The sequence below is a fragment of the Lutra lutra genome, chromosome 10 (assembly GCF_902655055.1).
Source record: "Lutra lutra chromosome 10, mLutLut1.2, whole genome shotgun sequence".
NCBI lineage: Eukaryota > Metazoa > Chordata > Mammalia > Carnivora > Mustelidae > Lutra > Lutra lutra.
This window is the reverse complement of record NC_062287.1, coordinates 47,084,207-47,110,037: the sequence shown is the minus strand read 5'-3', so window position 1 is coordinate 47,110,037 and position 25,831 is coordinate 47,084,207. Positions and strand designations below refer to the sequence as shown.

General features: G+C 40.2%; 1 protein-coding gene across 10 annotated transcripts in view; it reads right to left on the bottom strand.

Annotated features, from left to right (window-relative positions):
• The window catches only part of DLG2 (discs large MAGUK scaffold protein 2), a 2,065,329-nt gene that overhangs the window by 311,420 nt on the left and 1,728,078 nt on the right, over positions 1-25,831 (bottom strand). For all 10 annotated transcript variants that reach the window (XM_047691101.1, XM_047691090.1, XM_047691092.1 and 7 more), the window contains one exon: positions 592-694. In XM_047691101.1, coding sequence (XP_047547057.1) covers positions 592-694 — 103 coding nt within the window. The remainder of the gene's footprint in view (positions 1-591; positions 695-25,831) is intronic.

Genomic DNA, 25,831 nt, shown 5'->3' with positions numbered 1-25,831 from the left:
CAGAACAAGGGTTATTAGCAGAGGTAAATTTTATCGAGTGACCCATTTGTATGGCAGGGCAAATATCTAATTACCAAACATCTGTTCTTCTTATGGCCCTGTGAAATGGACTTCTGTCCTCTGAAGTCCCAGACCCCTGCCCACATCTTAGCTCAGGATGACATATATACCTTATTTTGCCTGTCTATGTGGATTTCCCCATACGTATGCTATTAAATGTTTTTTTGCTTGTTAATCTGTCTCATGTCAATTTGATTTTTAGTCCACCTTAATTCTTCTTACAATATTCATTGCTGACCACAAGTGTGTACCAGGTAAAAACATGAATAATAAAATCGATGGTAGGTTTTTTGGATTTTGTTTGTTTTGAATTCATATTTCAAACAGGACTTTTTCTGATGTTTTCTTTGGAAGGTTAAGAGGAACAAAGCCTCATGTTCTTTGGACATGGAGCACCTATTTTTCAGGATAAGTAAGTTTAAAAAAAAAAAGCCTTGTTGGTGGAGACTGGTTAATACAGGTGATCAGAAAGGTGGGTATATACTAACAAAGAAACACAGTGGAACTTGGTAAGGGTGGGTTCTCACTGACCTTCAGGTTGGTATTGTGCTATAATGGTCACCGTCTGTCCAGCCCCCTTCAGGGCAGCAGCAGCCTGCTCGTGAGATGCTCCACGGAGGTCAATGCCATTCACCTGGAGGAGGAAGCCAGAGAATTTTGATATTTCATAAGGCAGATTATTCTGATAGAAGAAAAATGTTTCTCCACCGAGAAGCTAAGATTATGTCACCTGCCTCAAAACCCCTCCCGTCCTACCAAGGCATTTGAGTGTTACATAGCAAGTTTCAGGCTCTTGACAACTTTTAGTTAGCAGAGACATGAAATTTCATCTTGTGGCGTTTATAGCATGTCTGACTGGGTTGAAACTTTGTCTATGCATGTCTACAAGAATTTTAGTGTGTGCATTTAATATGCCTCTGTGACTTTCCTAGATTTCTGGGATGGATATGAGCCTTCAAAATTAGAGGAAAAACAGGATAATAAGGAGAGACACATGTAATGTACATCGACGAGTATGTGCTGACAGATTAATATATTCAGATGAGGCTCTGCGTAGACTGTATGAAATGGGGCTGGCTACCTGCCAAATCCCTCTTTTTGGTCAGATGCCTGGTCTTGTCATCCCAAGCTTGGTTAGACAGCCCTGAGCCTTGTTCCAAAATAAACTCGACTGCCCCATTTCTCATGTACAATTCCAGAATGAATTCTGACAAAATGAAATAAAGGATGGCTGGAGTTTATGTTGCTGTTGCTAACTCCCATTTTGGGGCCGATGCCAAAAGAGAAACAGAACATCTAAAAAACAAGCACAAAACCCCGCCAAGAGGGAAAAATCATTCTGATGTCAAATTTAATGAGAAGTAAAAACTAAAATCTTTCTCAAATCAACTCAGTCTAAGTCAACATAATATAATTATGAGTGCCTCCAACATCAGGGCTCTGTTTCTGCCCCAGGAAAGGGACTAGGGGAGGAGAACAAAGGTGAGCAAGGCAGGTCCCTAAGAAGCTTCTCTGCTTCAACTGAACACACAGTAAGTCCAGCTTTTCTAACCTACATAGAGCTACTTTTTTGCAGTTGATGCCACAATTCTGTTTCCTTTTATTCATAGAGAGGTTGGCTACCATCCATGAAAAAAAACAAAACAAAACAAAACAAAAAACCCTGACTAGTTGCATGTAAAATATAAAATCTTATTTTGCCTCTCATCTCTTTGACAATGACACTGGGTGGTGGATGGTGAATTGCTTCTGTTTCCCTATTGGGCCTGGGTTGTCTGTAATCTTTAGTTCCATATCCTAGATCTCCCATAATAGCTTTGTGAAAGTTTCCTTGTCGACTTTTATAATTGTCCCTGCCTCTTCCCTGCTTTCTATTCTGGTGAGCTCCTTACTGAGAGCATGAATGACATGGTAACATGGAGAGGTCCCTTGAGCTGGGCGTGGCCTGACTGTGCCACTCACCAGTGGAGCAAACGTCCTTTCACCTCCTGAGACTCAACACTCTTCTGCCTTGGAGGGAAGCGATTGTGAGGAGTCTAAAACCCCTTTGAACTATACAATTCTGGATTTACTTGTTAGTAGATGACAGTCATTTCAGAGACTGTCTAGGCACGGATGAGTCAGAGTATGACTCAGACAGCCGGAAGAGACAGGAAAAGTAATAAGATGTAGGCTCTTGCCTACAGGAAATTGAACGCATAAACTTCGTGGGCCAAATAACCTCTTGTCTTGTCAAATAATTAGAGTTAACTTCCTATTAAAAAATAACACATGATCGTGGTAAATGAATTCTAATGTTTCAGAAAGATATCTAAGGAAAAGTAAAAAAATCCCCTCATCATCTTCCCTTAGTTTTTTTGTGTATACTTTCTAGAAATCTACTATCTGCATATGCACGCACACAACTTTCTCTATTTCCGCTTCTTTCTTTACATATTTTAATATATCATCACATTTTTAGTTAAGTGAGTAGGATCATATGTATATGTATATATATATACATATATATATAAAATTCTATAACCTGTTTCTGTTTCACTGTTCATTTAACAATATATCTTGGACAATCAGCTCATACCACTTTACCTTCTTAACAAGAGTCCAGTAATCCACCAGCATTTTTTTCAAAAGGATCCTCACCATTGTAAGTTCTAAGATTGTGTCCAGATTTTGGCTACTACGAGCAATTATGGAGCTATTTCTGAAGGGTAAATTCCCTGGAAAGATACTTTCTAAGTCAAAGGGAACAGGCATTATTTGTTTCTTTTAATTTCCCTTGCACGTTTTTAACATGATTATTTATTCACTAAGCAAACAGAAACTAATAAAGGAGAAAGCAAAAAGAAAAAGGCCAGAATCTCCTTGCTCAAATAATGTATTGATATAAAAAATAAAACTAACATATGTACATAATGAACACACATGAAAATTAAAGCAATACAAAAGGCGTAAAAATATAATGGTCCCCCTAACTCTTATTATTCTAAGAGCTCTTTGTATATACTGCCAATTATTTTTGTTATGAATATAAGCAGGTTTATCAAGTCATAATTTTAAAATTGTATACAAATAAGGTATTTTACACATAGTTTTATGCCTTTATTTTTTCCACTTACTAATAGATCTTAAAGAATTTTCCTTTTTTTTTTTTTTTAAAGATTTTATTTATTCATTTGACAGAGAGAGAGATCACAAGTAGGCAGAGAGGCAGGCAGAGAGAGAGAGGGGGAAGCAGGCTCCCTGCTGAGCAGAGAGCCCAATGTGGAGCTCGATCCCAGGACCCTGATATCATGACCTGAGCCGAAGGCAGATGCTTAACCCATTGAGCCACCCAGGCGCCCCCCTCCCTTTTTAAGATTTTATTTATTCATTTGTCAGAGAGAGAGAGAGAGAGAGCACAAGCAGTCAGAGGGAGAAGCAGGCTCCCTGCTGGGACTTGATCCCAGCATCCTGGGACCATGACCTGGGCTGAAGGCAGATGCTTAACCCACTGAGACACCCAGGCGCCCCGAAAGAATTTTCTTCACTCACATATTCCTATATGCTGTCGTATCCCTTTTGATAGCTGTGAAGTGTTCTCTATGATTCAATATAAATTTATTTTATCAGTGCAGGGTTGATGGACCCTTAGGTTGTTCTAGTATTCCACTATGATAAACTATGCTACAGTAAATACCATGTAGCAACAAGTTGTTGGATAAAGGGTATGAGTGTTAAACTGTGATGCTATTGCCAAGTTGTCTCCAAAAATTTATACTCCCACAAATAAAATATGACTGACTTTCCTCACAGTCTTATAGAATTCGCATATACTCCAAATTCTTACATTTGTCATTGTGATAGATAGACAATATTATTTTTCAATTTTGCCTTCTATAATTATGAACTTAAGCATCTTTTTAATGTTTGCTGATTATTTATGTTTCTTTTTGCATAAAATGGAAGTTTGCTTTTTTCACCTGTTTTCTATTTGTATAGTTTGTTCTTTTATTTTTAAAGATTTATTTATTTATGAGAAATTTGATTATTTTAATTTTTAATATTAATATTAATATTTATTTTATTTATATATATTTCTATATGTTATATATTTTTAATAAATAAATTTATATTTTATTTATTTATTTTTAAGATTTTTTTCTTTATGAGAGAGAGAAAGAAAGAGAGAGAAAGTGTGTGGGGAGGAGAGGCAGAGGGACAGGGAGAGAGTTCCATACCAACTTCACGTGGGGCTTGAAGCCCAATGTGGGATCTCATGACTGTGAGATCATGACTTGAGGGGACTGCTATGAAGAACTAAATGCCTTAAAAACTTGTTCATCCAGCACTTATACATTAGAACATTAAAATCATTCCCATAGGAGAAGGGACCTGCCCAGAGTCATACCAGAGTTAACATAGGGTTGGACCAGCCCCAGGCTTCCTTGTTTGGCTCAGGCTTCTTCCCACTGTAGTAGATGTACCCTACTATGGGTGGGTGTTCATTTTCCACTGGGCCAGTAATAACCAAATCTGGCTGTTATCCTGAACAATACCACATTGCCCAGATATCTCTTGACTTTCCTCCAGATTTTAGCAAACATGTCCTCCTCCAGTCTCATTTTTCAAGGTCACTTTGACTCTTATTTCCCTCCCTGAGGTTTTGGTAATCTTTGCTTGAATAACATTTTTAGATGCATTTAAAAACAGTTTATATCATTGATATGATATTTTATTTTTTTAAATTTTTTAAAAGATGTATTTATTTATTTGAGAGTCAGCATGAGTGGAGGGAGGGGCAGAGGGAGAGGGAGACTCTCAAGCAGAGTCCCTGCTGAGCACAGAGCCTGATGGGGGGCCTAATCCCATGACCCTGAGATCATGACCTGAGCAGAAATCAAGAGTTGAATGCCTGACTGAAGCACCCAGACACCCAGGGAGGGAGAGAGAGTCTTAAGCAGGCTCCACACTGAGCAAGGGGCCTGATGTGGGGCTCAGTTCCATGACCCTGAGATCACAACCTGAGCCGAAACCAAAAGGACACTTAATAGGCTGTGCCACCCAGGTGCCCTTGATGACATTTTAAAATACCAAGTGTGACAGAGCCTCAAGTATTTGTTATTTCTATTTTTCTACTTCAGCTTGAATTTTCTCTTCTTTAAGCATGAACTTGGATATTGGAGGTCACCGTTCTTGAGTTTGATAATTATAACCCATTATCATTCATTGAGCCTCATGCATGTTCATACTTATTATACATATTATTTATTAGAAAATTATACTTATATATTTATTATATTATTGTACTCTGACATTTATACATTATCTTATAATCCTTAGGAGGCTGGGATTATTTTTCTGATTCTACAAATAAGAAAATTGAGCTCAGAGAGAATCACTAACCTACTCAAGGTTAAACAGTTGGAAGAGGTTAAGGATTTAGAACAGTCTAATTAAAACTCCTGAGCTCTTAATTCCAATGTCTACTGATCTCCCTTTAATATTCTATTCAATTCTGAAGGTCTATCCTTACAAGACTCCAGTTCGGAAGCTTGTCTCTCAAGGACCTTGAGACCAACAGAACACAGTTGGGTGTGGCTCCCTGGTCAACTCTACCATGGCCCCAAACAACCTGGTTTAAACATCATGACCCAGGGGTACCTGGTTGGCTCAGTGGGTTAAAGCCTCTGCCTTCAGCTCAGGTCATGATCTCAGGGTCCTGGAATCGAGCCCCACATCGGGCTCTCTGCTCAGCGAGGAGCCTGCTTCCCTCTCTCTCTCTCTCTCTCTCTGCCTGCCTCTCTGCCTACTTGTGATCTCTCTCTCTCTGTCAAATAAATAAAATCTTTAAAAAAAAAATAAATAAACATCATGACCCAGTTTATAATGATTAGATCATGCCAGGCTGAAGCAAAAGGCTTTGGGCAGACTAGAAAAATTCCATCTAGTGCTGTTTATGTATACAACCATCCCTGGATCATAGAAAAAAAAATTCTATTTGTTAGGACATCCTTTTCACAACCATGTTGGTAGTCAATAGAAATTTTAGCACCTCTCCTTGATTCAAGTAGTTGTAGGTTTTATTCAGATGCTAATGTGAAGGGAATAGTGTGCCCTGTCCAGAGCCAACCCTTTCTCTGTTTATTTTCAAAAGATGAATATTATGTTGGCTACTTCAACCCTGAGGGCCCCTAGCTTGAGGGCACCTAAATATTTCCAGAAATATTTATCTATTTCTTAGTACTATAGAAAGGATGATATCAAGGGGCACCTGCATGGCTCAGTCAGTTAAGCGTCTGCCTTTGGCTCAGGTCATGATACCATGGTCCTGGGATCAAGCCCCACATCAGGTTCCCTGTTCGGCAGAGAGTCTGCTTCTCCCTCTCCCACTACCCCTGCTTGTGTTCCCTCTTTCCCTGTGTCTCTCTCTGTCAAATTAATAAATTTTTTAAAAAGGATGATATCAAAATCAGAGAATTTCCAGAAATGGGGAGAGCCCATTTGTATGTATGTCTGCCTTTAAACTGACTCATCCACATTACATACTCTTATATCCTTGTCTCCCATCATGTTGACCTTTTTATTTCTCTAATTTAGGCATTTCTGCATCTTTGCACATGCTAGTCTCCCTATCTGGAACCTAATTTTTCAACCTTTCCTCCCCTAGAAAACTTCTCCCAGTCAAAGATTCAGTCTGAATGGACTATGGAATATGCTTACTTGTGAGCTCCTGAAGCCAGGAACTCATCTTACTGGAACTTGTGTCTCTAGCATAGGACCTGACAAATAGTAGGTACATGATAACTACAGAGGTGAGTGAATAAGTAAGTGGGTGGGTGGAAAATATATTCACATTACGTTATTCCAGGCAAATGGTCATCTATGCTTGATGTGACACTGGCTTTATTCTGATGAACTCACTGTCTTCAGAGAAATCCACTGCACTTGGGGTCAGCTTTCATGATAAAAAAAAAAAAAAGTTCTTTGGGTTGAATCTAAATCATCTTCTTGGTAGTTTCTACCTCTTGGTTCTACCTCCTCCTCCCAAGGGCTCATAGAACATTTCTTCTTTTTATTTCTTCTTTTATATGATTCTCTTTCTAACATTTGAAGACAGTTTCCTCATTTCTAGGTTAAATGGCCTCACTCCCTTCCTCATTTCTCCATATTACTCGTCCCAAATGACTACTTGTCTCTGTTAACATACTTTTAGTGACAGGAAACTCTTTCCTTCCCTAGTCTGTCCTTTCCATTTTGGGATGGCTTTAATAAGTGTTATTTCTAGAATCTTGATATTATTTGATACCTGATGAAAGACTCAGCTGAATGCATGTGAGGTGAAGTATGGCATCAGGGATCCTTACTAAAGGCTATTATCCTCAAATACGTACCCATCTATAGCTAAACACTGAACTGACATAAATTTGGTTTTTAAAAACTATGCATTTTAGTTATTTCCTCTTCCAAGTTAAGAGAGGATGTGAACTTGAGTGACATATACCTATTATCAAGCTCTTCACCATTCGGTGGAAGCACTGACAGCTAACCGCACAGTTAAGCAGCAGGTGGAAAACACTTAGAAAGGAAAAGGTCAGAATGTTCTGGGACAGGAAGGAAGGCCCCCTACTGAAGATATGAGGAGGTATGAGAAGGTTTTCTGGAGGAAGTGAGATCAGAAACAAGATATGAATGAGTTATCCAGGTCAGGATGGGTGGGAATGCCCGTGGAGGGCTGTGGCCCAGGAGTAGCAAGAGTATTCCAAACAGAGAGGGGAGGGACATGTGAAGGTCTTGAGGTAGGACAGGACTTGATACACCTGAAGAAAAGAAAGTAGGTGTTGGCAAATGGCAGGGAGGGGGGGAAAGGAGAGTAGGAAGAAGGTGAGAGATGACAAGGGAGAAATGAAGGTGATGACTTGGTGATGATGGTAGTGGTGGAGGTGAAGGCTGACATGCACAGAGCACTTACTCTGTGGCAGGCAAGGTTCTAAGCATTGCCTATTATCAATTCCCTTAACTCTCATAATAGTTCAATGAAGAACGCATAATAACACCCATTTTACAGAGGAGGAGGTTGAGGCACAGTCATTAAATAGATTGCCCAAGAGTCCACTAGTAATAAATGGCAAAACCAGGACTTAAACTCAGGAAGTCAGAGTCTCTCTTTGCTTTGCTTGTGCTTCATGATTGTTCTTATCTTTGAAATGGTTAATAAAGCTCGATAGTGAGTCAAATTTCTAATCACTCCTAACGGTGACTTATTAATGCTTTTCAAAGATCTGGCAGGGCAGGGCATGGCAAGCCATATTAACAAATTTGGGAGTTTATTTTGATGCAATGGGAAACCATTTATCAGCTGAGAATAGAGAAATATTATGTTACCATCACTCCTGTACCCTAGGAGTGCTTCCAGCTAGAGAAAATGCAGGAGGCAGGTGCAGTTGCCAGCCCTGGTAAGAGTCTCTGGTGATGAATGGATCCCTCTGGAAATGCTTCTCAGAGCACAGCACCACTCATTGTGGCTGCTTTGGTTTTCCATCCCAACTCGGGTCATTTGCCTGCTATAAAAACTGTCATGGGAAGAACACTGGTTTAGAGTTGGAGCACCAGGATTCAAATCTTGGTCCAGCCATATCTTAACTCCAAGACCTTGGGTAAGTTACCTAACCCCTTTGAGCTTCAGTTTCTCCATTTGTAACAAAGATAATGCTTATTTTGCCAGCTTCTTGTCAGGATGATCAAAGACAACACAAATAAAGCATCTGACACTTCACACACTGAGCAGGTCACCATTGGTTGCTATTCCTATTAGAGTGTACCTATAACCTATGAATCAGGATTTTAAAATGGATTGTATTGGCAATAATAAAATCAAAGAACAGACTTAGTGTAAGATTGTCTTGGCATTTGAGTAGTTAAAAAATACAGATTTAACTGGATTATTATGAAAAAATGCAAAGGGGTGACCTGGTGGGAAAGGGGGAGATAATTGGCACCAGATTTCAATTAAAACTAGTCTGTACAGAACACAGGGGACCATTTCAAGCACATTATTTCATAGTTGGGGGCCTAGTTGGTATGTGGCAGGGAGCAGTAGGGAAGAAACTGGGGCAGAATCCAAACTATTTCTACTTTATTCAGAGAGACTGGGGATAATAAGATGAGCAGATGTATCACCAGTGAATTAAATGAATGTAGAAGGGTCCAACTTTTCTCAAGAGGGAAGAAATCTATTTTCATTTTCCTAAAGTGATGTGATGTAGTAAGGTGGAAATCTGTTAACTCTGCCACTAACTTACTCGGGCCAGCCACTGAGCTGCTGTGGGAGGTGGAATGTTCTAGGCCCCATTATCTCTAGGGTCCTCTGTAATTCAAAATTTCATGATTTCCCTGGCTTAAAAATAACATCTCAAAAGTGTTTTAGAGTCAGTAGTAAACTGTTTTCCTACCTCATATTTCTTACCGGATAAGGTGGGACATAAACATAATAAAAGCTTCTCGTGTATTAACTGATCCTTATCACATACTGGTGAGTGAAGCAAGGAAACTATAAATAACCCATTTAATCCTGACCTGTGAGCAGGCTGGAATGGCTCACACAGAGCACGGAGAGAGAGAAAAAAAGAATGCCAACAGAAGTGGACCTTGAATGCCTGGTTAAAAAGTTTTGTCAGTAAGTGGTGGTGGTTGTAGGGGGGTGTTACAGTGGCATATAACACAATTTGACTAGTGTTTGGGCTAGGATAACTAAGGCAAGAGTGAAAAGTCAGGGGTGAAGAACTAAGCAATGAAAAGTAGAATAACCAGATGGGAGACTGTTGTAATATTACAAATGGTTGATGATAGGGGAAGCCTGAATTAGAAAACTGAGAATGGAACCATGGGAAATGGGGCATAGACTTGAGAGAGAAAACAGAGGTAGGTACTAGATAGCTATTCTCAAATACTTCTGGGGACTAAATAGGGTTTAAATAATATTTATAATAATGTTGAATGTTTGGAAATGGGAACTGAGAAAGGTAATCAGGGAAGTGATGCGTTAGAATGCGAACACAGGGTAGAAAATGGGTTTGGACAAGAGGATAATAATGTGTTTTGTTTTGGATATGTTGAGTTTGTTGTATCTCCTGGAGCTTAGGGAAAGCTTAGAGAAAGAGTCAATGTTAATAATCACTTTAGTCTTGGAATTCCTAAGGTCAGTACCCTGATCTGACTAGCCCCAGATGTAGAAGAGTCTTGCTGTACAAAGGTTAGATTAGTTCACAACAGTGCCTGCTACATAGTAAGGACATATAATTATTAGCTATTATTAAGCCCTACCCTGACATATACAAAGATGATGACCTGGGCTAGTATAAAATTATCTCAATAAAGACTCAGCAGGGCATGGAGAAGTACTAGGGTTAGAGGTACTGAAAGGGGCAGCATGGCACTCTGGAAAGTATGGTCCTAGGAGTGAGGAGTCCTGAGTTTCAGACCCATCCTGCTGTTAGTTCATGTCACTTTGGGAAGTCTGTTTCCCTTTCTGGGGCTCAGTTTCTTCCCCTAAAAAGAAAGCCTTATGCTAAATCACTGAGACCCCCCTCCAGTGCTTCATAAACAAATATATTCTGTGCCCAATATGTTTTTTGTTGACAACGTGAGAAAAACAAACAGTTCATTTAGTGATAACTTTCCAAACACCCTCCAGCGTATCTCAGAATGAATGAACTATAAATTGTGTTTGAAGTGGAAATTTCTAATTAAGTTCCTTTCTCCTCCTGGAGGCTGTTGTGCTTGGTGCAGAGTGATAACATTTCTGACAGGAGCTGTATGAGAGCTCAAACCAGAATCTACCTAGAGCAGAAGCAAAATGAAAAACTGATGTTGGATATTTACATGGCTTGGCAGTTAAAATTAACATCCCTTTTAAATTTGGTTTGGTGATGCAAAAATAAACATGTATTAAAAAAAAAAAAGAAAAATATTTTGGTTTACCAGGACATTTACAGATGGCTGATCATTTTGAAGTCTTTAACTGAAAATAATCCAAAAATATATATATATAATTTTATATAAATTTATATATATATAAAAGTTTATATATTTTATTATATTCACATATATTTATATACATATAAATATAATATTTATATTATATATATGATCTTATATATAGTATATAATTTTCCAAACCCAATTTAGTATAGGCTAAGACATAGCAAATAACTTAGGATTCATGTGTTTTGAGTAACAAGAATATATTGCAAGAATATATAAGAAATAGTTGAAGTCTTATATTATACAAATACAAGATGATACTAGTACCTCTCGCTCTGATTCTTTTCTTAACTCTAGACTTGCAAATCTGTGTGCTTACTTGACATCTCCAGCTGGATGTCTAAGATTTTTCAAACTTATCATGCTCAAAATCAAACTCTCAATTTTCTCTGGGCAATTTTACCACTTTCAGCAAATGAGTAATACGACCATCCACCACTCAAACCACTCAGCCAAGAACCTACCTGCCAACCTTCATTCTCTTTCCTTCCCACTTCCCCGTGCAATCCGTCAGCTTGTCTGTTTACTCTAGCTCCAAGCCACATTGCAAGTCGACTTTTTTCCAACTCCCTCCATCCCCCTTGGCAAAGCCACTGCTTCTCCCAGGGATTCTGCACTAGCCCCCTGACTGGGCTTGCTGCTCTAATGCTGGCCTCCCAACACCCCTATCCTTTTCAACCCAACAGCCATTGGGATCTTGTCAAAATGTGTGTATATCAGATCATACCTCCCTCCTGCTAGTGTTTTTTTTTTTAAACATTGATTTTTGTTGTTGTTGTTGTTGTACCTTGCCTTGACCTTGACCCATCCTGATTCCATCTCATTCCACTCTGCCTCCCTATTTCACAGGCATGAAGGCCTTAGATCTGCTTCACCTAAACCCAATTTCCTTCCAGTCCGGGTCACTTGTTCCAGCTGTCTTTCTGATAGCGGTGCTCTTCCTTAGCAATTCTCATATTTCATCCCTTATTTTTAAAAGTCTTAGCTTATAGGCTAATAATTCAGAAAGCTCTTTGTTGATTACCCCTTTTAAAGTAGCCCGGTAGCCTATCTTTAACATCCTTTTTCAATTTCTTCTGGAACTCAGGTCTACCTGATATTGCATTATTATCCCAGCCACCCCAAGAAAAGCTTCCTGTAAATAGAAACTTTGTTTCATTTGCCTCCATACTTCTAAGGTCTGCAATGCTATGCAGATTCTTGACTGTACTCCTTGCATTAAGAAGTGATTATAATCATTAGATCACATTGTTTTATTTAAATCATTAAAATCTGACCACTATTTATTGCATACTTATTATGAGGTACTGATCAGAGTCCTTTTCAGAAGGCATTTGTTCTCTAGGGGGAGAATGGTTGATTAAACTGGAATCATGAATCAGAACCCCTGAGGTCCCAACCGCAGAATCTTTATTTTTGAAAAGCTCTCTAATGACAGATGCCCTGTCAGATGTGGGCCCCTCTTGTGGAGATGTAGCTCTTTGCTCTCCTATGCACTCTTGCTGGTCCTTAATTCATACATACTTGATTTTAAAATAGTATCAAGTTGTATTTAGATGCTTTGCAAACTCTCTGGGCCTTTGGGATTCTATCACCAATGAGGACTTAGGTGATAGGAGAATGGCTCTGGAACCTCCTATAAGATATACTTTGGGAGGGAACACGTGAACATGACAACAGTGACCCATACAAGCCACACCAGACCCATTCTCTTCATTCCAGGCTTCTGTCTACCACACTGCACTCCGGGCATGGGTGTCTACTAATACGAGTGTCTCTCATAGCCACATAAAACTGTAGGTATCATGGCAGAAGTATCCTTGAAGCTCCCATTCCTTGTCTCAAATCCCTTGAAAACATGGAATCACTCACTTGCATATCACCCAAGCCCCAAAACTGCTCAGGCAAAAGGTAAAACTCAGGGATCGGCTTCGCATCTCACCCTCTAAGCCCTCTATTCTGGGAAGGCATGTGTGTGCTTTCAGGCCAATGGATTCCCTTAGGTTTAGTGTCAGACTTACAGCTGAGGTGTTTCCTTGATGGATGGTGGTAATAAAAGTGACCTTCCGAGTTTGCTCAGCATGTTCTCCCTTGTGAAACCAGTGCACTGACTGCAAATGCTCAGTTTTTTTTTTTTTTAACTCTGTTTTCTGTGGTTTCTGGGTTTCTGATATTAAACTATGGCTAAATCTAATCTACCATTAAAAACAGGAGAGCACACACTCCTAGGATCAATCCAGGGAATTGATTAAATAAATTATTATGGAATATGATGTAGCCATTAAAAACAATGGCATAGATGCCTAATATTCTCATATCAACAAATAGCTGTGAAATAATGCTAAATTAAAGAACAAGTTAAAAACTATATATGTATAGATAACCCTGCTTATTAAAAGAAAGAAGGGAGGAAGGTTGGGAAAAGGATATATTATCTCACAGAAATTGCCTGAAAGTCTACAAAACCAAATGCTAAGAGAGGCTGTGGAGGGCTGTGGTCTTGAGGCCATGGTGGTTGGAGGTAATGCTGAAGAGGAGAGAAGCGGTTACGTTTCATTTTATAGCCTTTAGTGGCTCCTGAATAATTTTTAAGTAAATATGTATTGTCATATAAGAGCTTTAAAAGTTATATAAGGAAAGTTTTAACAATTGAATTTGAGGTTTGTGTTACTTTGACAGTAAAAAAAACAAACCAAAACAAAAGGGGCTGCTAAGGCACATGAAAAACACAGTGATGTTATAGAAAAAGTGAAGGATTTGTAATCAAACATTCATATGTTACATCAAGTCATTGAACAGATTGTCCCTGAGCATCGTCTTTGTGGTTGTCATCGTATTAAATGTTGGGAACGTACTGGTGAAGACAGCAACAGCTCTGTCCTCAGTGGCTTGGAACCAAACAGCAGTTCTCGACGGGGTATAGAAATGTGGAGGGGGGATATTCTTTGTTCTTAAAATATCAGAGTCTGGGGTGAGGTTTAGCATTAATTGTGAAAGGCTCAGGTATGGTAAGGTTTCTGCAAAGTGTGGTACAGGCATACACAGTGAAATCGGTCCTTCCAGAAATGCAGTAGCATCTGCAGTAAGAAATACTGGATCAGAGAAATATGTTAATTCCCAATGAACCTTAATGAGATTATAGTGTATGTGAAAGAGGTTCTCAGTTCCTTTCTCCCACCCCGACCTGTATGCATGACCTTAATCATAAGCATTAAAATCACTTTTAAAGGAAGAAAAAAAAACTTGCCATACCTGTCAAATAGCCCGTTTCTTAAGCACTTAAAGGCCTTCAAGAGGAATAAGGTGCTAATACAATTATCTTGGTCAAAAACCATTAATGCAAAACTCAAACTCTGGCCACTGCGTGTAAGACCACTTAATGCTGGTTTCACTACCATTCCTCAGGATGATGATATTCTTTTGTGTTTGGGTTTAGGTGTGTCTTGGCATCTGACTGTTGTCCACAATTACATTGTAGCATTTCTTGTACTTAGTCCTTACCTAAAAATTAGGTTATCATCTCACTGCCTAAAAACTCTCAGGATACAGGTTTTCTGAGTTCAGGCAAACAGTGTCAAGGACTCCTGAATCCTCTTTCCAATTGTTTCAGTGTCAGATAAAAGGGAGAAGATCTGAACAGACATGGATGCTGAAAATCAAATTGTACTTAAGACTGTTGCTGAGAAATGATATTCATCCACTGTCCCTTCAAAATATCTTTTACTTTTCTTTTTTTCCCTAATTTACTACTATTCCTAAGTCTCAATCTAGACTATTGTAATAGAACCCCTCCCAACAATTTATTTTTGAAGAATTTCAACTACAGAAAAAAATGAAAGAACTCTACTAAAAATTCAGACATTTTCATCAAGATCCAACAGTTGTTAATATTTTGGCACATTTATTCTCTCTCCCTTTCTCTGCCCTCTCTCAGAAGAGACACACACATAAATACACACACTTGTTCTTTTAGAACCCTCTGAAATATGTGACAGATATCATGTCCTTTCCAAACCTAACATATCAGCAAGGCATCTCTCAGTATAAACATATTTTCTACATACACACAGTATCATTATTAAATCAAAAAAGGTAATAGTAATTCTATACCATCCAATATACTATACCTATTCAAATTTTCTCAGCTCCCCTCAAAATGTCTTCTATAGATTTTTTTTTTCCTTCAATCCAGGATTGAATCAAGGTTTACTCATTGTGCTTAGTTGTTATATCTCTACTCACTATTAACCTAAAAAATTACCTTCTTTTCTCTTTTATGACACTGAGTTCCTTTTCTTTCTTTTTCTCTAAGCATTCAAGCTAGATACTTACAGACTGCTCTAAATTCTGGTTTTGTCTAATTGTTTCTCCCTTATCAGAATAAGGTCAAACACTTTTGGCAAAATCTAGTGAATAACATTGTGTGCTTCTTACTGGATCACATTAGGAAGACTATAAATGTGAAGTTGTCTCACTATTGGTGATACTAAGTTTGGTCACTTTGGTAAGGACCACCAGATCTCTCTATTCCAAAAGTAACTTCAGAATGACACCTTTGTAAACAACAAATCTGTGACTATTCTTTTTTCCCAATAAGCTTTCATCTCAATATTTTTTTACTATTTCTTGACTAAGCTTGCCTAAAACAATTATGTTACTTAGGATTGGAAATTGGTGATTTTCTACTTCTCTATTTTTTTTTTTTAAGATCTTATTTATTTATTTGACAGAGAGCACAAGCCAGGAGATAGAGGGAGAGGAAGAAGCAGCCAATCTGCTGAGCAGGGAGCCTGATGCAGGGCTCAATCTGGACCCTGGGATCACGACCCAAGCTGAAGGCAGCCGCTTATCCAACTGAGCCACTCAGGCACCCCTACTTCCCTATTTAAAAAATATATATATATTTATTTATTATTTGAGGAGAGAGAGAGCATGAGCATGGGTAAGTAGAGGGGGAAGCAGGCTCCCCATTGGGCAGGGAGCCTGATGGGGCTGGATCCCAGGACCCTGAGATTGTGACCTGAGCCAAAGGCAGACGTTCAAATGACTGAGCCACCCAGGCCCTCCCACTTCTCTATTTCTGCTAGAATCATTAGCTGGTATTCTTCTGTGCAAAAGAACTTCTTTTTATTCTCTCTTTCTCTCTTTATAACTATGGGCTCATGTTTTTGTTTTTACTTATCAAGACACAATCTATTATGGTGCAGTAGACTTTTTTTTTTTTTAAAGATTTATTCACCTTATTTTAGAGAGCAGGGAGGGGCCGAAGGAGAAGGAGAGAGAGTCCCAAGCAGACTCCAGTCTGAGCACAGAGCCCACTGTGGGGCTCCATCTCATGATCCCACCTGACCTGAGACTAACAAGAGTCAGATGCCCAACTGACAGGGCCACCCAGGCACCCCTGTGCAGTAGACCTCTAATTGACCTACAAACTTTCCTCTAAACTCTGTCTCTCTCTCTCTCTCCCCCTTCTCCTTCTGTTTTCTCTACATCTACCATGCTCTACACCTACCATGTTGACAGCCATCTTGTATATCATGGACAGTCTACTTGTCTACATGTTCAGCTTTTCACATTTTACACACGAAGGATGCTTATATGTTCCTCAACGCTTGTAGGTTATGTGAAAATTCTATATCTTCCTTTTTAAGGCCTTGCATAATCTGCCCTTTATTATACCTCTCTCTAGTCTCATAAGACCATAGACAACTCTGATGAGAGCTGATCTTGTCAATCCTTCCATTTCACAGGTAAGGAAACTGAGGCCCAGGAAAGGAAATCACTTGAAGGGCCACTCTGTGGCAGATACCAGATGAGAATGCTAGTGTTTGTTCCTCTATATTTTTATATACCTTCTCTCCCAAGCAAACCCTCTGCTGCAACCAGAAGCTTCCTGCACAGCCCTATCTCAACGCCATTCCTTATGGACTTTTTCCTCCCTGTCCTGCTTCTTGTTCCCTAGGATTACCTGAAGTCTGGATCTTCCTTCATGTCCACAACAAGTTCTACTTTCTCAGGCCTCCTATTAATGGTCTGTACCACTCACTTGGCCACTAGCTTCACAACCTGGCAGCATTACATGGATTTTTGTCCCCTTATAGTGCTTTACTATTTTTTTAAGGTATAGAATTCAAGTGCATTTTATTTTTTTAAGATTTTATTTATTTATTTGACTGGGAGAGACACAGCAAGAGAGGGAACACAAGCAGAGAGAGAGCGAGAAGCAGGCTCCCTGCCGAGCAGAGAGCCTGATGCAGGGCTCGATCCCAGGGCCCTGAGATCATGACCTGAACCAAAGGCAGATGCTTAACGACTGAGCCACGCAGGCACCCCTCAAGTTCATTTTAAATAATTAAAATAATGTAGAAGAATGGCAAGGAAATTAAATATCTTTTTTCTACTCTTTCAGGTAACCACTGATAATAAATTGAATATATAACTTCTATACATTTTCCCCCACACACATATAAATAATATCCCCAGCTATAGTCCTGATGTCTAGAATAGTACCTGATACATGTCAGTGACTGAACATACATAGATGGAAAAATACATATATTTACTTCCTATGTAGTCACCATTTTTAAAAATAGATCACACAACACAGTGCTATGTAATTTGCTTTCCTTTTCCATCTGAATTATTTTTTTATGGATCAGTGTCATCAACTAGACTGTAAGCCCTATGAGGGCAGTCCCAGCCAATGTTTTACTTCTCTTATATTCCCAGGATGTGGCACAAACTTCCTTCCTCATAGATTATTATTTAGAGTGGTTACAATTACATGCACCTCATGAATCTCTTCTTCTACTCTGAAGAGGTCTTAAGGGTTTGCAAAGACTCCTGTTCCTCTAAAGAAGCATCATTAACCAGCTCACCAAGAATTTAGTGGCCAGCTCCATTGGCTAATAAGGAAAAGGAAAGTGAAGACAGGAGAGCTACTGGAGAGGATATGCAGGATGATGACAAAGAGGCAGTCAGCTTTCTTTAAGGATGGGAGGATTTCTGTGCTGGAGCTGCCATCTTGAATATGGCCTCTTCTGGTCACACACATAGATCACACAACATAGAGCCTTATCTCTAAAGGTCAATGATCTTATGAAAATTTTCTTTCTGGTCACTGGAAGAACCAGAAGAAGCAGAGATAGAGTTCAAAACTCTTCTGAAAGGACAAACTCCATAAAATCAAAAGAGCGAGGAAGAACGGCATCCTCTGGAATTCTCTCTCTGTCATCACTTCCTTTGTTCTCTCAAATAATATATCAGGACTTCATAAAAACAGCCAAGGCTGTGTGCAGCCTTTTACCATCAGTCCCAAGTGAATATTGTAAACACCAGAAAATTTTCCATTTACACAGTCAGAGAGGTATTTTCAGTCATTTAAATTTTTCTAATTACTAACCAATTCCCTCCTTCCAGGCCTCCCAATTTAGCGCACAGAATGTTGCTCCCCACAGAAAACAACTCCCCAGCGAAGTGAGTTTCCATGGTTAGTTGCCAGAGCTGTGGATGTGAACAAAGCCAAAAAGCCACTCTCCCTTAGAAAAACATCAAGAAATCAGGTTCCACTGCCATGGTTTGGTTCCTAGCACAAAGTAAATGCTCAGTAAGCAATGGGAAGGATGGAAAGAAAATTGAGGAGAACAGGGAAGAAAAGAGAGAGGAACAACGAGTGAAGAAATCCAGTGAATTTGGCTTTCTTCAAACTGTGACCAGAAATTTAACTGTGGGAGCAAGGAAGTTACTGATAAGGATAATACTAGTAACCAAATACTGGGCAAGAGGGTACCGTGCTGGGCTTGTTAATGCTAATCTTTCCAAGAACTTTTCTGAGGTCAGCTTTTAAAAGGAGGAAACTGAGGCACAGAGGTGAAAACCTTCCCAACCAGCAGAAGTGGGTTAGAGCTCTGCTCTGTGCAACACAGATGGTGTCCTTTCTCTCTGACACTTTCGCTGTCCTCTTCTGTCATCCCCGCTGCCTCTGGCCTCAGTTCTGCAGGTGACACTCCTCTGACAGCCACCAATGCCGAGATGCTGCTGAATTGCCCCCCTCCCCCAACACACATCCCTTCACAAGAGGTCACAAAAGAATGACTTCTAACAGCAGCCTTAGCTCCTGCCAGTGCTTGCCATCACTGCAGGCTACTTTGCCTTTCCATCACCATAAACAGCCCCCTCCAGGTGCATTGTCTCTCAGTGCTGCTCTCTTTAGTCTCCCCTCCCCCCTTTAATTATTGCCAGCCTAGTGTGGGCCAGCTCCCTTCAGCAGCTTAGACACTTTGGGCATTATGGAGAGCTCCCCAATCCCTCAGAGCATCTGAATCACTGTCAGACCCCTTCATGTCCCTATGGCCAAGTTCAGTGCCTCCCCACCCAGCTCACTCCTTGAATTTATTGTACCTCCCCCTAGGCTGGGGCCAGCCCTGTGAAAGGCTGGCTGCAGGTGCTGTGACCAGCCAGGCTCTACCACATCTTGAGAGATGGGCCAGCATTAAGTGAATAAATGCAGGGGCAGCGGCCGACCCAACCCTAGACAAGCTGCCGACCCTGGAGGCTGCCCGAGACCAGGACGGAGCTCAAACTCCATTCACTGCAGCAAAAGTTGCCAGCACCAGAATGAAATGCGCAGGGCGGGTCCTTGCTCTTCTTGGGGCTGGGAATTCCCTGGAACCCAGACACGTAATTGCAGATCTTTAAAATCTCCTTCCATTACCTTTCCCCTTTACAACGTAGCGTCACATGCAGCTTCCTATTGTATTGTTTCTTCTTTTGCCAAACGTCTAGCCACCTGGAAAAGTTACCACGTACACCGCCCTGCAAGGGTAGGGTCTCCGTTTCCCACTCTATCTCCTCCATCTTTTCCTCCTGCTGCCCCCTGAGAGGCTCACCTCTTTATTCCTCACGTGGTCTCTGTATCTGGATCTGTGACACCATTCCCTTCCTTTCCTTTGCGGCTTTCTCTACTCCCTCCTCCTGCGCTGATCTCTCTCGCCTGCCTTTCTCCTACCCCCTCTGTCTGACCTATCTGCCTCCACTTTCTTGCTACATCCTCTTTTCTCTTCTCCGGTGGATTTCTCCTGCTCTGTTTCGAGGACAGCCTATGACTTACTGTGTTTACCACTTAAGCAGAATTTAATTCTCCATTTGAAGCCCGAACTGACTTTCTGTGAGAGCCCTATAATTACACTCATAGAAAATTTAAAAAGTTTTCTTATTCTACCATTAATACAGCTAAAACATTGGGTTGGCTGTCAAATATAGGCAAACAAGAGGAGCTTGCTTTCAAACTGAAATAAACTTATTTCTGCTTGCATTTTCATGTGCTACCTCAGGCTGCATTGTTTATATTTAATGCTCTGTGCCTCTAAGTCAAGGACAATCCTTAAGTTAGGGTTTTTCTACATCAGGCTTCAAGGGAAGTTCCCTGTGATTTATAGAGCCCTGGAGCCGCTGTAAAAGGTTTTTTTAAAAACCCACTTGTTTCTGTCTAATGCAGAAAGTTGCCGCATATCAAGGAACTGATAGAATGTTTGCCCTCCTCCTTAACATTGCTGTTACAAGCTGAATATTCTGATTCTGAACATTCTAGATTGCCCCCCCATCTGCCCCTAGCTGCTCACCTGGCATCAGCCAGCTAACGGCAGCTTAACTTTGGGCTCTGGGTATGGGCACAGCTTAAGGCTTACATTCCCGCTATGATAACCTCTATTTCTCATTCATCCTTCACCAAAAAATCCTTCCCTCTTAACAGCAGGAAAAGATCACTGTGTTGATATAATTTTAGTATGTACCCCAGATACAAAATATGGGGCTGAAGAGGCACTTAGGGGAAAAGTCACATTGGAAACCTGTAAACTGACTAATTGAAAACCATGACTATTCGATGACAATAGGTGATTATGCATGCATTCCATCCATTTACAGAGCACTCATCTGTTCTACAGAGGACTTCCTTTCAAAGCCAGGGATCATGACAAAGTTTGGTCAACCAGAAAAAGGTGTGGCTTTTCAATGAATGGAAGATAAAATAAATGTGGGTAAAATCATTAATCACTAAGAAAGGTATGTATAACTGGACGTTGTGTTTTTAAAGAATAATGTAGGTAAAAGTATCTGTTCTATTTATGAAAAGTCACCTGTTCTTTCTTCTTTAAAGCTGGCTTACAGGTGTCTGGCCATGTAAGTTTCCTTTCTGGAATATGAATACATCCAAGGATCAGTTAACGGGTGGGGTTCTCAAAGCAAAAAACTTGTATTTGACTTACAAGCATGATATTCCTGGTTAATATTGATCTTTACCAATTACATATATGTAATAAAAACAATTAACTTCATGATTGCCTTAGAGAAAGCAAGCTGTTCTACCCTTATTTATATGTGTGTATGTCTTTCATATATACATATATATCTTTATCCTATGTATTAAAATATAAATATGTTAGGATAATTCTCTATTTTAGATTAGTGCTTTTATGTTCCAATAGGTGGCAAAATCCAGAGACCAGTATATTTTCCAGAATGCTCAGTGGATAGGACTCTGTCACCAATTAGCTTTGGAATGTTGTACTTTAGTTCCTTCATTTATTTAACACATAGACATTGTGCAAAGGAGTCTGTGAGGCTCCATTCAGAGTTATGATTCTGTGACTCAATCATATGGTTTAAAAATATGTATATACTGTAAGATGTTTGATTTTGCAAAGAACTATGTACCTTTTCTGCCTCCCTCTATTTATAAAAGTCATTCATTCGCTCATTCAAACTCATTCTAGAAGCATTTATTTGGGACTATATGACATGTCTCAAGGATGCCAACATTATTTTTTATTTTTATTTTTTAAAAAGATTTTATTTATTTATTTGACAGAGAGAGAGAGGCAGAGTAGAGATTTATTTATTTATTTGACAGAGAGAGAGAGAAGCACAAGTAGGCAGAGAGGCAGGAAGAGAAAGGGGAGGGAAGCAGACTCCCTGTTGAGCAGAGAGCACGATGCGGGGCTCGATCCCAGGACCCTGAGATCATGACCTAGCCAAAGGCAGAGGCTTAACCCACTGAGCCACCCAGGTGCCCCAAGGATGACAACATTATTTAGACACAATCCCTTTTCTTGAGCTCAGGCTCTAAAGGTGGATCTTCTATTTCATAGGATTTTATCTCAAAGATTGTGACTGTAGAAGTCAAAGTCTCTATGCAAGAAACTTAACATGTAGCTATATTATTAAATGCTGATGACAATCAGTATTTCATTTTGGAGAACTGTTTACCTCTCTCTTCCTCTAAATCAATGAGGGCAGGGGCACCTGAGTGGCTCAGTCAGTAAGCATCTGACTCTTGATTTTGGCTCAGGTCGTGACCTCAAGGTCATGAGATCCAGCGCAGCATCCAGGCACTGCGCTCAGTGGGGAGTCTGCTTTAGATTCTCTCTCTTGCTCCCTCTGTCCCTTGCCCCACTTATGCACACATGTACTCTCTCTAGAATAAACAAATAAATCTTAAACAAAATCAATGAGGGCAGTATGATAGAAGGGGAAGAATGGGGGTTTTATCCAGCAGATTCAAGTCTGGAATTTTGGCACTGCCTTATACCCATGTGTGATTCTGTACAAGTTACCTGAGACTTTATTTTCCCATCTATGAAGGGATGATAGGAATATCTACCCTCCAAGAGTTGCAGAGCTATACTGGGGACGGAATAAGATAAGATGATGCACACAAAAACCACCCAAGAGATGGTGGCTCTTGCTTTGAATATGGGAAATTGGAAACCATTCTTGCTTTAATAGCTTTTTCAAATAAGTAAAACAATATAGATAGCTTTTTTTGGTCTGAATCCTCTGACAGTTCCTTACATGATACCATCTATCGCTGTAATCTTTATCAAAAGATGAAGGACTGAGACATCTGTGGGGATGCTATGGGTACTAGATAGATACAAATCCATATTAGTTTGAATATTAGTTTGAACCATACAAAATTGCCAGTATTTGACTTGACCTCCAAAAGTGACAATTTTGCACGGTTCAACTTAATACTACTAGTGAATGATACTACTAAAAGCAAATTTCAATGTTATACTTTTTAATATGAATGGCATATAAAATTTAAAAATTGTTTTGGGGGATTATTTCCCGGTTTAAAAAGGTTTAATGGATAAAATTTATGTCATTTGCTTTTTAGAATCGGGAAGAAAAGGTAAAATACATCTGCCTGGTTCTTTTTCCCAGAGGAGTCTTAGAAAGCTCAAATTTGAGTTTGGTTTTGTGGAAATTTCAGCCTCAGGCAACAGGGTACGGGACATTAAAATTGATATTTATTGTTGGCTGTTAAGGAAAAGAGCAAATCTTTGACTATTTCAAGGGAACGACATAAGAGTGTCAGCTAATGAGCTGAAACTTATTCTGACTGTGACATATTACTGAACAAAAGATTAGAGGAAATTAGTACAAAAGAGAGAGAGATTTCGTTTACTTTTTTTTTTTTTTTTTTGACTGCGTACGTGGGAGAGACAGAGGACTGGGAGTGCGTAGGAGAAGTGTGAGAGGATACGTGGGAGAAGAAGTATTTAAAATGTTCAAAGGAAACTAAAATGAAGACATGAAAATGTACGCAGGGGTATAGATTTCCAAAACCAGTGATTCAGACAAGTATTCCCAGTGTTGCCTTCAGCATCCTTTACCAGTAGCTTCTGAACTCCCACCTGTGCTTTCTACTGGGCCCAGAAAGCTCTGTCTTCTTGACAGTCACTTGTTCTTCTCACCTTGCCTTGGGAAGCCCAATTCAAATCCTACTTCTATGAAATTCAACCTAGTAAGGAAAGGGATTTTACTTTGTCAATACTTAAAACTTAAGCACAGAAAAATACTTCTTTTCCTCCCAACTCCTTTCCAAGTGTTTTGAAATGGCAGGTGTTGGGTTTCAGCTGTGGCGCGTGAGCTAAGAAATACATCTGTACATCTGTCGTGGCCTGTGGATTTGTTCCTGATGTGCACCTGCTGTGATAATCCCTAAACCGGAGCCTGCAGTAACAAGGAAACAATTTTGGCATTTTCATGAAAGGACGGGCACGTTTAAGATCCACCGTCTCACCTTGCAGTTTGCTTTCATCAACAACCACGGAGCCAAGTTCCCCTCTCAAGCCTTCTAATGAAATGGTGATAGCGCAGGCCATAGCAGCCAATCCCGTTCTTATAATGCAGAACTTCTTGTGATGAATGACCTCCACGGAAGTGAAATTCATCATAAGTTTATATTTATACTTGATGTTGCTATCTTAGGGATGAGGGTGTGGGGATAGCTGAGCCCAGGCAGGATGTCTGTCTCCTGCAGGAGACACAGAGCCTTCCCTGGGCCAAGGAAATACCCTGCTGTGGCACCCCTCTCTGGCTGACTCGTAGGACTCCCACGGCAGCTCACTCGAGAAATGAACAAGAGATGGAGGCCCTCTCACTGAGCAAGGAGGGAGGAAGCCACTGGTTGTTTTAACTCTCCTTTACCTGCCTACTAAAGCTGTGTGAGGCCTTATAGGACCTCCAGAAAGGATTTCTCATGTCTGCTTAGACAGAGGCAATCGAGGGCTTCTCCAGCAAGCAAATCCTGAGTTCTACCATTTTACAAACACATACTGACCTCCATGTTGGAAACATAATGGGCCAACCTAGATCCCTGGATTTATTAGTTTTCTATTTTTAGTGCGTATGCCAAGTGAGAACCACTCTTTCTTTTTTTCTTTTCTTTTTCTTTCTTTCTTTTTTTTTTAAAGATTTTATATATTTTATATATATATTTTATATATTCATTTGACAGTGAGAGAGAGAACACAAGCAGGGGGAGTGGGAGCAGCGAGCCTGATGTGAGGCTTCATCCTAGCATCCTGGGATCACAACCAAAGCCGAAGGCAGGTGTCCGATGACTGAGCCACCCAGGCACCCCAGAACCACTCTTTCTGACTCTAGAGCCAACATGCTTAAGAATCCCTATCTCTAACTCCATTTCCCTTGATCTCACCCTTTTCAGGACACCCCAATTTCCCTTTCACTTTCTAATGCATCATGTACATTCATTCTAGTCTGGTGCTTCTTGACTCCTTTATAAAAATGTGGGCACATGGGGCTCCTGGGTGGCTCAGTGGGTTAAAGCCTCTGCTTTCTGCTCAGGTTGTGATCCCAGGGTCCTGGGATCGAGCCCCGCATCGGACTCTCTGCTCCGCGGGGAGCCTGCTTCCTCCTTTCTCTCTGCCTGCCTCTCTCTGTCTGTCAAATAAATAAATAGAATCTTAAAAAAAAATGGGGGCACATGGGTGGCTCAGTTGGCTACGTGTCTATCTTCAGCTCAGGTCATGATCCCCAGGGTCCTGGGATAGAGCCCCACTTCAGAGCTCTCTGCTCACCAGGGAGCCTGCCTCTCCCTCTCCCTCTGCGGCTTCTCCTGCTTGTACTCTCACTCTCTTTCTCTCTCAAATTAATAAATAAAATCTTTTAAAAAATAAAGAAGAATAAAAATGCACTAATTGGAATGGAACACATGTCCCTAGGAAGGTCCTAACCAATGTGGAGTCCGAAAGCATGTCTCCTTCCCAAGCACCAGCACCAAAGAGTGTTGTAAATAGCTTCTAGGGAGATACTGTGGCAGCATCATCAGGTGGTTACCTGTGGTCACCTAAAGCCAAAAGATCATCTTCTAAGGAGTTGCTGCCAGATATCTCTATTCTAAACTGGTGCAGTTAATTCTGGGAACTGTGTTTTCCTAAACTGT